A 13,601-nucleotide genomic window follows, 5' to 3' on the forward strand; every position below is an offset into this window, starting at 1 on the left:
TGTAAAATTCAGGAGCAAATACAAATGTGGATGATGAATACGCCTGCAGCATTTCTTTGCTTTGGAATTGGAATCACGCAGACTGCACTTTGTCCGTGTGTAGAGCTCCCTTTGATAACAGCCAAAGATGTGCAATTTTCACTTCAGCCGTTGTGTCTTGTTTTCTTTCCCACAGCTGTAGGAGAAGTGCTTTCTCTATCAAGGATACTGAAAGAGAAGGCATATTTGTGAGAGGTTTTTATCCCCTCATCTTCACCATAACCATTTCCTTTAGTAGCTAATAATATTTAGTATTTGTTTCAGTGGCTTACATCAATCTCAAATGCATAAACCAGCAGTATCCTTTTTTCTGCAGTTTTTTCTTGTGGGAAATTGTTGAAATGAAGTATCTCATTGAAAAAATCCATTCCTGGAATGAGGACTGCTGTACCGTTCTTCAAGTGGAGCAAAAAGAAGTGGGAGGGTGTGTCTGCTTTGATTAGTGAGGCAGGGAGGATATCAGCTCTTCCAGGAGATTTATAGCATTTTAGAAGGTAGGCTTTTAAGAGCATACCTTGTGCTCCAGTCTCTATCAAGGGTCTTGGCAGAGTCCTTTGAAGTTACTGCTGCGGGTGCTGTTGTTGCTGCATGGTCTCTTGCCAGATGTGTGATGAGTTTGGACATGGGGACACAGCGGAGCAGAGGGCCCTGGTTGGATGAGGGCAGTGAATGTGCTGGCTGGAAGGACAGGCCTTATTTTTCACACCTGTTTTTAGGTAGGAGAGGAGAAGTCCACATGGCTTGTGGTTCTTTACTTCATCAGAGTAGTCAAGTCTCACCTCTAGTCTCTTTTTCCTGCCTGATCTCTAACTCAAGCCAGACACTTTCTGTGTGGGGTGATGAGGAAAGGATGGAGCTGTCTGTGCTGGCACTGTTTGCAGCTTTCTCCACAGCACCCACTTGCTCTGTGAGTCAGTAAATCCTTTTGGTTTTGTCAGGTGGCCTCTTGCATGGAAACTCTTCCATGTCCAGTCTCTGTGCCTTATCTCTGGAAACAGTATCTAGAAAGAGATTTTACAGAGTCTTACCCTTGGTTTGTTAACATACTTGTTTATTTTTAGAACCATGGAACCAAAGGGGAGAGGCGTATATTAAATAGTGCTGATATTATCTGGAAGATTTTAGTGCATGTTACTTTACAGATTACCACTCTTAGGCTAAGGGCTGGAATTAATAAGGTGACAGAGGAGCCAGAAAATTACATTAAACTGGACATTAGGTCCATGTCAGCCCTCTCAAGCATTATATCCAGTTACAGATGTACCTTCTGGCACCTAGGGGGATAGGTCCCTCTGAGAACACTCTTTCCACTTGAGCTTTTGGCTTTTTTTTCTTTTGTTCAGGCTTTCAGTGAAGTCCTTGGAGGTTTTTGCATCTGGTTAAAGGAAGAAAAAAACCTCTGTCTGAATCTTAAATAATAACAACTGGCTGCCCTCACTTTGTCCTGGACTACAATGTGAAGTCTATTGTGCAGCAGAGAAACAGAAATGCATCTGGAATTTTTCCCTTTGAGATTGATATAGATCTCATTAATAGCAGCTTTGTGATCTTTCTGTAACTGTTTTTCAGCAAGTGAAGTTATTCTGATAGTAATATTTGAGGTTTCTTTGTGTACATTCTACAAATGCACATCTGGTGGCTGCACCTAGGAGATGGCACTTAAAACTACATTATCCTGTTTCACCTAATAGAAGGAAAAAAGCTTAATCTTTGGTTGGATGAATGATGCTGCTTTGACTTCTTGGCAAGCTTGAAAATCTCATAATTGCTCCTTGAACAACTTCCTACAAGAAGGAGCATGACAAGCTAAATTGTTTAGGTCTTAGGAATTTGTGCAATAGAGAACATTTCCACTCTCACTGTTTTTTAAGTTAGGATGTCCAACTGCTGAGTGGTGCAAGCCATGGTATGGATTCCAGCCAAAAAGCATTGTCCAGTTTTTAGGGAGAACTGTGCTTGCCCAACACCTTCTATGCTTTCAGTCCTTTCTCAGTTCCACTGCAACTTTTGTTCTCATTTCTAGTTCATATCTTCCTGTTTTCTCAAATGAGCTGCAGACCTGATTTGGTCATTGCTATGCCAGTTTTTCACATGAAATGCACATTGTGATAACTTAAAAAAAATTCTAAAAATAACTGACAAAAATTGTAAGAAGCATCTGTATAATTGTCTTTGAGCATCAATTTGTGGTGTGCAAAGAAGATTCACTTCTTGTCTTTGTTTCTTTGCATTTAATTGTCTGCCTGTCTTGTGTGCTGTAGGCAGCTGTCAGAGCAATAGCTTCTGCAGACTTTTTTTCCCTCACATTTACTGTTTTCCTCTCATTTCCTGTTGGTGTGTGAAAGCAAGCTTGTCCCTTGCATGCATTTTCATTGAGGAAACCTTCTGTGGATCACCTGAAAGTCACTATGGGGAGTTGCACTGATGAGAATTGCAACCAGCAAATAGTCAGTAATAACGAGTCAAAACAGAAAATTCATGCAGTTGAAAAAGAATGGTTTCTTTTTATTCCTCCTCAGGTTTCTGAGCATTTATTAGTTATTGAGTCTATAAAAATATTTTTTTATTTGCTGTGAGATTTTTTTAACATGAAGGCTGAAGATTCTCCCAGGAGTGTGATATGAGGAACTGTGTTCTGTAGAACTTTTCAGAATGTTGCCATGTATGTAAGAAAATCAGAAGAGCTCACAAGACTTCTGTTAATGCCATGTGTATTTCACAACAGACTAATGTTTTCCATATTGTGTTAATAGGAATTTTTTGTCTAGGTTCTAAAATGGCATTGGTCATTCCAGAAGTGTATGAGCCTTGAAAAAACTAAAGACTCTTTTCACTCAGATCAACCCATCTGTTTCAGTTACAATTATTGAAACATTGACGTTTCTTCTGCCAGCATCCTCACTCCTGTAAGACTTACTCAGGGAACTTTTGCCCCATGTGGATTTTTGAGCTGGATAAGAGCAATGGGCCAGAGGTGAAGGAACATCAGGCATTCAGAAACTGAATGAATGATGAAGTCCAGTCTTCTGTCTATGCAGACACCAGATCATACAACCCCTTTCATAAAATGACCAAGCTTCACATCAAGTAATTTGTTTTGTGCTTTCCTGTCTTCATTAGCTGCCATAACAAAGCTGTTCTGGATTTTTTTTAAAGATTGATGGCCTTATTTTTGTCTTTAGCTGGTTGTATCAGGATCAAGTCTCACTCATTTTGTGCTTAGCTGTTCATTAGCTTCAACAGCTCTTTCCCTTCTGTGCTACATCCCCTGTGCTGTACATCAGCAGAGCAGTCACATCAGTTCTGTGCTGGGCTGTGTTGAGCAATATGTGCATTTTTGGCTTAGCTGATGGTGGAAGGCTCTTTATCATCAGTGCCCTGTTCCCTACATATATACCTATCTCTTTACAGCATTGAGTGTTCCAGGCTCCTTCTGCAGCAACATAATTACTTGTGAAGTAATGAATGAAGGCCACTCAAAATTTTACTCTCCCCTCCAATGATTTGAAATCTGAAGATTGATGTGAGAGAGTAGGATAACCTCAAGATAGGCATATACATTAAACAATGTGGTAGGAGACGATGAGATCAGAGCTTTTGAAAGGGAGAAGTGCAATTTGTTGTGCTCCACCATAAGACTGCTGGCAGCTCAGGACAGTCAGACATGGCCAGTGGTGGCAAGAATGAGCAGTGAGTGGCAATAACAGGGATTAACTTCTCTCTGCAGGAAGGATAAAGAGAACATTAAATTGGCTTTATAAAAGTACCATGCAGTCACTGCATTTAATAGACTGGTTAATTAGTGTGATGAAAGACAACAGGTCCATGCTGGGAACTGTGCCCATCCTATGCAGTCTTTTGGAATGTGTTAGATCTTCACCAGAAAAAAAGAGATCCCTGGATACCCTGCCTTTTGGGAGTGCAGTGTTGAACAGCAGCAGACCCTCCATGACTGCTCTCCACTTGGTGTTCATTAGAAAGCACAATCCCCTTCCTGTTCCAGCAGAGTATTAGCAGGAACATAATTGTGCTAAAGCCTGGCCAACTGGCAGAGTTGCTGGCTGGCATCTTCTATGGGAGCTAACTCTTTCCTTTTGGGAGAAGTATTGGACCTTTCACCTTCCCTCTTCATCTCGTTTTTTATTTGCACAGAGGCTTTGGAATCCCAGGCAGTAATTGCAGTCTGCTTTCACTCACCTTCATCATGTTTCCAAATACCACATAATCTCATCTATTTGGCTCAGTGCTCCCTCAGAGTTCTTGAACCCCCCACCTGGCTTTTTGTAGGAAGAATGAGCTGTAATTCAATCTTGCATCATTGACAATAACACATGAGGAACAAGCTATGACATTGAAATGATGTTAGAAGACTGGTTTTTAAACTAACAGAACCTTGTGTTGTTGAGAAGTTAGCTTTTCACCCTTGCATAATTGTGTTTTGGTATTGGAGAGTTTTGTGAACAATGACAAATTTTGCATGTTGTCTTATAAGCTGCTGCATGAGGCAGGTCAGGACAAAGTTTCTGCCTGGTCTGAATTTTATAGGTTTTTGATTTGTTTGTTTTGGGTTTTTTTCCAAGAGGAAGCCAACCTTTAAACCAAGCTTCTTGTTATTTTTGGGCATGCATGTGTGTTTTCAGTCTGAAATGTTTGGAGAATCAGGAGGAAAGTGTGAGGATTTCATCAGAGCAGGCAAACTGATTTCTTTCTGTCTTTAATATTTAGTTTATCTGAAAACTTTTCCAGTCCCCTATGACTAATTGCATTATGTGGGTAAGCTGCTCAGGACACTTTGTTGGACTTTATGCATGTCAGAATACAGTCAGTGAGCAGGAGGGACTGAGCCAATGTTAAATCATTCTTTGATTTTGTGCCTTGGTGGTGCCATAAGCCCAAGACATTAATGACTGCAGAAAGGTTAAACTTTACGTGTCTTCCTGTTTATCACAAAGGTGCGGGGTACAAACAGAAAGCACTCTTGGCAGGCAGCAGGCTGGAAAATCCACGTGCTGCTTATCTGCAGTGATTGTACTGAAACTAGATTACCATATATGAAGAGAAATACTTAAGAAGTGCAAGGATTCTGAAGGGCAGCTCTTGATTCCCAGCCCAGCTGTAGCTTGGCTAGTTGGTCACCTCCTAGCAATGTTAGCCCAGTATGAAAGTGGTTTTAGATGAAACAGACCTGTGCAGAACTTCAAAAGATCATCTATTTGCATTTCCCTCTAAAAAGTAGGCACAGCTATGGCTAACTGGTGTTTAATAGATATAAACTTGTTAAAAATATTACAATCAAATCAGAAAGTGGTGTAGTTGATGTGAGTTCTGTAATCCATGTCCAGACAGTAGATTTCAATGTGTAATGATCCCAAGCATAACAAACATTTTTTTAATGATTAAGTTTTCTTTGCTGCATTTTAGGATTGGTGTTACTACTTCTCTTTACCAGGGATGTAGAGATTTTATCTTTCTCTTTTGCAGCAGCCTTGTAATATTTATCATGTACTCCTCCAGTTTTTTCTATACTAAACAGAGGTGGTTGTTTTTCCTAGCTTTCCTCAGACATCGTGTTTTCTAGACCTTAGATGTTTTTCAGAGTGTCCTATGGCCTTTTTTCCAGTTTGTTCATGTTTTTCACATGAGGCCCAGAACTGGACATGGTCCTTGAGTTGATGCTTTCTGATCTTAAATAAAGTATTTAACAGGTTTTACAGCTGTAATAGTTACATTTTTCATTCGTGATAGGATGTTTATCTTTCCTGCAAGAGTATAATAATGTTCTTTGTATGAACCATGGCACTGAGAATGGGAGCCTTTTAAGATACATCTTGGAGCAGCTGGTCCAGCTCTAAATAGAGCAATAAGAAAATGAGAAAAGGGCTGCATGGATGAGTTTAAACAACCTACTAGGTGATGGAGAGTAGAGGGCAAGAAGGCTGAAGATGTTCCAGAGTGCCTCAAAGGTACAGGGCAATCATTCACAGGGAAGTAGGCAGGGATAACTGCTACATGGTCTGTGGGGTTTGGGTTCAGTTGATTTTACCTGCCCTTTCCTTTGCTTATGGAATAAAGCCTGTTCAAAGTCATCTTTTTGGAGTGGTGGTGACATTTACTGCAGAGCACTGTTCTGCTGTGTCATTCAGTGGTGTCAGAGTGGGGAGTGGCTGCGTAGCTGAGACCTTTGCAGCCTGAAAGAGGCAGCTGCAGATACACACAAGGGTCTGTAGGGACAGAGGGCAGGGGAGAAGATGGGTGGGGATCTGTGGCACACACTCTCTTGTAAAGAGTTAGGTGGTCTCAAATGGCACTGGCAGGGTGCTCTGACCAGCCATTCCTCAGTGCTACGTTCTCTCTGCCATATTCTTTTATTTTAGACTTCTGCAGTTTGTTAAGATAACTTATTATTTGATGTGATCTCTGCTGTTAAAGATATTCTTCGTGCAGCCATCTTTTTTGGGGGGGGCTTATTTGCTGGTCTAGGAAAAGTAGTATGTTGGTTGTAGGATGGGGTTAATCCTTATTAATGCAGTTTCTTAAATTTTTCAGCTCCTTGAGGAATCTTTGAGCTGCTTGGATTTTTGACAGAGGATTAATGTCAATAAGAAATGTAAAATCAGGATGTCACAAACCTCCTCATTCCTATGCTGTCACACCATGTGGCTCCCCAGAGAAGGGAGGCAAGGGAGACAGCATACTTCTAGGTCTCAGTAAGGAAAAAGGAAAAGGTTAGTTTAGATTCTCTCTCTCTCCATAAATGCCTGTGTCATGTGCTAATGATTCAGCACTCAAGGGCTTCAGTTTGTATTTAATTAATAACATTGGTAGACTTTGTGCCTTCTGTCTAACCATGGATGCTTTTGATCATCGGCAAACAGAAGATAGAAGTCATGCCAGTGTAAATAAATAATTTATGTATGGTTTAAAAAAAGAGAGAGAAGCTGTTCCTGCCCCTTTACAAATGCAGTGTGCAGGTTCTGCACAGCGTTAGGTTCTAGCCCTGTTTGGGCTTTTTTTTTCTTTCAGCTTTCAGTTTTCCAGCACTACTGATTCTCCTTCATTAAAGAATAAACAAAAGCACAGGTCAACTTAAAGGAGGATGTTTTTAAAAAAGGGAATATCTGAAATATAAGCTCACAGCGGAGCTTGGTGGCTGCCAGTTTGCCTTTCCTTAGTGTCGTGGCTCCTTAGAAATGTGGTGCTGTCTTCTCCTTTACTCATTCAGGAACTTGACCTTTTCTTCATCCCTCTTCATTAAAGCCAAAGACACATAAATCAGTTTATTTATTTTTCTTTCTCTGAGATGTAACTTTTTATCTTCTACACATTTATGTATTAATTGCCTGGAAAGCAGCAGGTAAGGAGTAGGGAGAAGATTCTGGTCAAGATTCAATGTCTAAAATTGTCCCATAGTTACCTTGCCTAGTGACTGCAGGATACTTTGGGAAGTTAGTGCTGCTTATGCTGTGTACTTCCGTGCTCATCAAAGAGGAGCAGCTGTGAAGTGGTCTCAGTGTCAGGGACAAAATTGAATGGCTGAAAAACTTGGCTGGGGAGCTTCTGGCAGGCTAGCTCAGCCTTCAGAAATGCTTTGGGGTCACAACTCTTCTTGTCAGGGAGGAAAGAACTGGAAATGTAATGTTTTGTCACAAAAGCCAGAGTCCTTTAGGCACAAATATATATCACATTTTTGTGTGATTATAGATTTCTGTTTAAGAACAGTTTCTGGCAGAACGTTCGCTTCCTTTTGCTGTGCGTGGTGACAAATTGTTAGAGATTTTATTACTGCTTTGTATGAGGAATTCAAACTTGAGAACTGGGAGAGATTTGTTTTGTACCTCACAATTATCATGTCAAGCATTTAGTCCATTTAGATGTCATTTGTGTTTTAGCAGGGTATGCCATTCAAACTAGAGATTGTAGATGCGTGGCATTTCTCTCTCAAATTACAGAGGTCATAAGTGTGTGCCACAAGCAGCCAAATTCCTCAGCTTTTCAGGGTGTCAGGTGCAATGAGGTTGCAATATGTCTGTTCTGGAATTTGGGGTGGAGTAGAGAGGAAGTGCTTAAAATTTAGAACTGAAAAGTCAAAACTTTCACTTTCTGTGCGGTTTTCTGAAGGAGCACAAACCTGTTTTGGGTCTGGAGCTGTGGTTGCCAGTGAGGCCAACCTGCCTTTAGGCAGCTGTGACAGGCAAAATGCAGCATCCCGTACCCAGCTGCTCAGTACATGCAGAGCTTTAACATCATTCAGAAACATTTGCCTTTTCTGTTTGACAGACTCCCATGCATTCCTTGGAATGTATTTTAGGTGCTCTGCAGAGAGCATTCCCATGGCCTGTTTGAGACAAATCCCAATATTTCCTGAAGGGTCCTGGAGTACGCCAGATGCAGTTCAGAGCTGAGACAGAACAGCCATGCTCCTGGAGAGTCTGGCAGACAGCATTTCCCTGTCACTGCTGGACATCAGCTCTGGCTAGCTCTGATTTATTGAGGTGGCAAAGCGCATGAGCCTACAGCATTCATAATTTCTTAATATTTCCCAAACGGAATTACTTTCAAGATTTATGGGAGCAAAATATCTTCTAACTTGCTCCCTTTTTTCCCATATGGATATAATATTTCCCTAAAACTGTTCTTCCTCCTTAAACGAAGCAAAAGTATGAGTTAAAAGTCCATTTCTCTGCCCCTGTATACAGGAGTATTAAATATTGCCAAATAATGGTAGCTAGTCTAAGGCTGTCATGTCCTTTGCTACAAAAATCCCTACATTTACTTGTAGCAAATACAAAAAAAAGGCCAGTGATCATTTCACCTCTTCTTTGGCATCACTTTGGTGCCCTGGTTGTCACATGCAGAAGCAATACCACAGAGCATTAGATCAGTCATGCCTTGAGCTTCAGCTGATTCTGGGGACTCCCCTGGGGTCCAGGGAGTCTTAGGAGGATCTGACTTTCCTCCTGGTTTTATCAGGCACCTTTTGTAAATGGAAATCTGCATTAGGGAGAGGATTTCCTTGCTCCCCATCTGACTACTGTAAATTGGCTTTTCCGGATGTATCACTTGCAAACAGAGCAGTTATTTGCATGTATAAATAACACTGCTTCTGAGTTAGGCTGGTGCATGGGGAGAACAGGGACCACTCTGTGGGACCTGGCTTCTGGTGAGAGTTCAGGGGGTGGCTGTAGAGGAAGGGCTGTGAGCATCTCTGCTGTAGCCCTTCAGCTTATAAAAGCTCTTGCATTGCATGACCAACCTGCAAAGATTCCTCCTGTTGATGTTGGAAGGAGGTGGAGGTAAGTCCCTGGAGACACCCCAGGAATCATAATAATTATATTTTGGTGCACCAAGATGTGTGAGAAAACATTGAACTAATTTGTCAGGTTATTGAAGTTTTTAGGATATTTTCAGAGTAAATGTGTTACAGTTAATGCTATATTGCTCTTTATTTGTTTTTAAATAGGCCTGTGAGGTGTTTTTACTTAAAAGCTTCAGAAGCTCTAATATATCTAACATACCTCCCCCACCTTTTCCCAGACAAAGTTATATATTTTGTATTCTCAGCTCTGGAAAAAACATTCCTTTCCTTCTAGATCAGCCATGTCATCTGTGCATCTTGCTTTTATGGTTATAGATGATCTTATTAAAGATTGCATGAGTGGATGTGAAGCAGTATGCATGGGTGAATCTGAGACTTCTTGTTTTGTTAAATTCTCCTGGTCTCTTTCCCCTTTCCATAGATTTCTGCATTTGTGATTTACTGGGCATCTATGATAGGGCTTCACTTTTACCAGTTTATAATTTAGATTTCATTCCATCCTTTCCTTACTGAGCTGCTCTTTGAAATTGTTGCTTTGTACCTGGCTGTGGCATAGTGTAGATGAGTTTATCCTAAATCAGGTAGTTCAAAGGTTGTCTGACTGCAGTAAGAGTTGTATGCTGAGCTCAGAAGCAACCTAAAGGGCTGAAGGGAGAGCTAAACCCATGGCTTACACCTGTCCTGTCCCATGTGTAGGTTGGCCAAGCTGGATCTATTTCAGGGGTATGTACCTTACTCTGTGGTGGAGGTGTTTTCTCTGACTCTGAACATGTAGTACATTCCTTTTCTTGGTGGGATTGATTTTGATCCGGAGCATCTCTGCTACTGTTTTGATATGATTGAATGAACAGATTTCTAATGGTATTAACATACTTTCTAGTATACTTGATACACTCAGAAATGGTCCCATATGGAAGTTAATGTTTCTATATTTGCTAATTGTTTCCTTTTCTCTGGCCACTGTAGTAATTGTTTCTAGAACAGATAAATTTTTATTAGCTGCTGTGTTTGTGTGTTGAGGGTATAATTAGGATAATGTATTTCCATAATGACATGGTTAAGAAGGACTAGGTCTCTTTTTTGTAAGGGATTCTGGATAGATTGTAACTGTTTGGTTTGGCAGGAACCTCTCTTGAATCATTTATGTGTTAATGAATGCTGAAGAAGGCACTGAATTTCCATTTCCTTTCTCTGTAAGCTACAAACTGCTTCATGATCTCCCAAACTGTTTTCTTGCCTGTGTGGTGATAGCTGATGTGTGTGTGCACAAGTGAGGCCAAAGCAGACTCCTCACACACTCACACAGACAGCACAGAAACTGGCTTGGGCTCACAAAGCTGGAAGTCAAACTGCCTAAACCCTGCTTGCAATTTACACTTTATTGTAGCTAAATTAATAGCCAAACAGTACTGGGGCAGTTTTAAATTGTTGAGTGGAAGTGATTGCTAGGTCCATGACTTGAGTGATTTGAGTGGTGACACAAATTCTGGCACATTTGTTTCACCTTTGGGTAAAAGTAAAATCTTCCACATTACTCTGTCGCCAGTGACATTGTAGAATCAGCTTTTAGGTATGGATTCTCTCAACATTCCTGCAGAGGTTTATCCTTCCTAGTTCAGGAGTTAATTTCTTTCTCTTTTTGGTTTTCTCAGGTTCTCGAAGCCAGCACCAATGTTCTTGGACGATTCCTTCAGGAAATGGGCACGTATCAGGGACTTTGTACCCCCCTTTGGAATTAAAGGACAAGGTATGAGAAAACTGCAGCTGTTGGAGGAGAAGGTGGTCTGCACATGCTTGCCCCATTTTCTTTTCTGTTTTGAAAACTCAGGTGGTCCTTTGGGCTCAGTTTATTTCCTGTTTGAGAGAATTATTGTATATGTAGTTCTGAGAAATGCAGAAGGGTTTTTACAGCTGGACCATGGACCTTGGAGGCTGGCCTTAGGGAATATGGTTTAGTACATGTGGAGAGTCAGTGCAACAACGGCAATTGAGACCAACGACCACATTCTAGAAGAAGCATTTTGACATTGGCTGCCAGAAACCTTGTTGCAGCTTTGCTGACAGCAGCAGAGGGTTCAAACTGGTTTGAAGTGCCTTGGGCTTGGCCACTGATACAAATCTTCATTTTCTTATCATAGAATTTTATAGTTGGTCTACTTATTTACTTATATAACAAGTAAGAAAAGTATGTTCAGATGCTTTGATGATAATTTTAATATGCCCTATCCTCCAGCTGGAGCGAGGCAGAAGGGGCTGTGTCTCAGGTGTGCTGTGGAAAGCAGGAGTGGTGCTGGTGGATGAGATGGGAGCCAGTAGCCCACCCAGAAGATGATCTGTTTTGGGGTGCCAAGCTCCTACTTGTCCCACATGGGCAATCACAGCCTCTGTCCAAGTGGTGGTGGAGCAGAAGGCTTGTGCTCACTGCAGTGATTTACTGCAGACTATCTGAGGTCCTGCATATTTAATAAGTTTTTGTGGCATTGCATCAACTTGGAATTTTTTTTTCCACTGACAAACTCAAGATTACAGATAATTCCTGTAGGAATTTAAGTACCTGGTGGAGAAAAAACTGCAACCACAGAAAGCTTGGCTCTGTGTCTCTCCCTGGAAGCAGGTGTGGTAGTTATGGAACAATCTCTGATCAAATCAAAGGCTCTGCTGACAAATTGCTTTTGGCTTGCATCAGTTCCCTTCTTTGTTTTGTCCATTCCTTGTCCAGTCAGTCTTTTGAAGCTCAATAGGAAGCTAATTACTGTCCTCTAAATCAGCCAGCAGGGTTTGCAGCACAGAACTAACAGTGGCAGCACAAGTGGGAGGCTGCTGTGACCACAGCAGGGCTTGTCCCCTTCTAACCAGCTCACAAGGTATACAAAGCTAGGGCAAGATGCCTGGCCAGTGTGGAGGTGGGATTTACAGGTTACATGTGATGTCAGCTAGACCTAATAAAAATCATTCAATTAAACTGAATCCAAATAGAGAAATCCACCAAAAGAGAATGACAGAATGGCTCTGGCAGCCTTCTCTCTGGGTTTGTTGCCAGCTTGTATCACCACTGCAATGTTATGTAAATCTGGTGTTTTATATTGGATTTCCTCAGTTAAAAAGAGAAATGAGAAATTGCCATTATTTAAATGGCTGTGAGCTGAAGCCATGGGACGGAAACCGTTGAATAGGTTATTTTTTTAACACCCTCCTGGGACTGAATTTTGTGCCAAGTTTCAGTCTGGAGCAAGTTCTGTGTGTGGGAGGGTTGAATTATAAATCTGTGTAGCCCCGGATTTGTAATGGCCCTGCTGACAGGCTGTGAGTCCTAGCGATGCGAATGGCGCCCTTTCATGTTACACATCACTTGGAATTCTTGCATCACTCTTTTCTGGCTGTCCCATGGGATGCATTTGGGCTCAGACAACTGATTGGATGATGGAATCAGCACCTCATTAGGGCTTTCAGTCAGGGCCATCTAATGATATCCAAACAAATGATCCAGGCAGGCAGTGAGGAGCTCAGTCAGGTGCTGGTGCAAGGTGAAGACTGTCAGAGCTGGGATGTACATGGGAAAAGGAGTAGTCAGGGTGGCTGAGCAAGTTAGAGAGATGTGGCTGTGTTGAAACAGATGGGGCAGGAGCTCTGCTCTGTGTGTAAGGCAGCCCCATGACACTCTCAGCTGGGATTTCCGATGTGCACCACACTGGGAAAGGTGGTTGGTGTTTGTAGACACCGACTGCAGCTGAGATGGCAATGGGAAGACCTTGCTGAGAACTGTGGTGAATATCACCTGCTGTTCTTAAGTCACTGTGATCCGTTCCAAGTGCAAAATGGCTTTTTGTTTGTTTGGGTCTTTTTTGTTTTTTTGTGTTTGAAATACATCTACAGGATGAGCTCACTTTCAGTGATGCTGCATGTTCCAAGGAACTTCTAGAAACTAATCTGTGGTAGCTTGAAAATGCTACAGTTATGAAACCAAGGGATTATTGGTAGCTTGGAAGCTAATCCACCATTTCTACTTTCTTTTGTTAAAGTTTCTATTCTTACCTAAGTTCTGCTTTGCTTTGTCTCTGAAAAAAAGCTGAATTAAGTTCTTTTTTATCCATCACTTTGTGTTTACTGGTTCAAGAAAGGACAGTTCCAAGATTGCTAGAATGAGTCTTGCAATATTTAGGGGAAAGCAGCTTTTGAGGAGTATTGTCTACTGAGCTGCACTAATTTGGAATAATACATCTCTATAAATTACATGTAAAAGAATAGA

At 41.4% G+C, this 13,601-nt stretch overlaps 1 protein-coding gene across 5 annotated transcripts in view; it reads left to right on the forward strand.

Moving 5' to 3' along the window:
* The window catches only part of ST3GAL3 (ST3 beta-galactoside alpha-2,3-sialyltransferase 3), a 170,227-nt gene that overhangs the window by 91,496 nt on the left and 65,130 nt on the right, over nt 1–13,601 (forward strand). For all 5 annotated transcript variants that reach the window (XM_058808215.1, XM_058808216.1, XM_058808214.1 and 2 more), the window contains one exon: nt 11,008–11,102. In XM_058808215.1, the coding sequence (XP_058664198.1) occupies nt 11,008–11,102 (95 nt within the window). The remainder of the gene's footprint in view (nt 1–11,007; nt 11,103–13,601) is intronic.

This window comes from Ammospiza caudacuta, chromosome 7 (assembly GCF_027887145.1).
Source record: "Ammospiza caudacuta isolate bAmmCau1 chromosome 7, bAmmCau1.pri, whole genome shotgun sequence".
Taxonomy (NCBI): Eukaryota; Metazoa; Chordata; class Aves; order Passeriformes; family Passerellidae; genus Ammospiza; species Ammospiza caudacuta.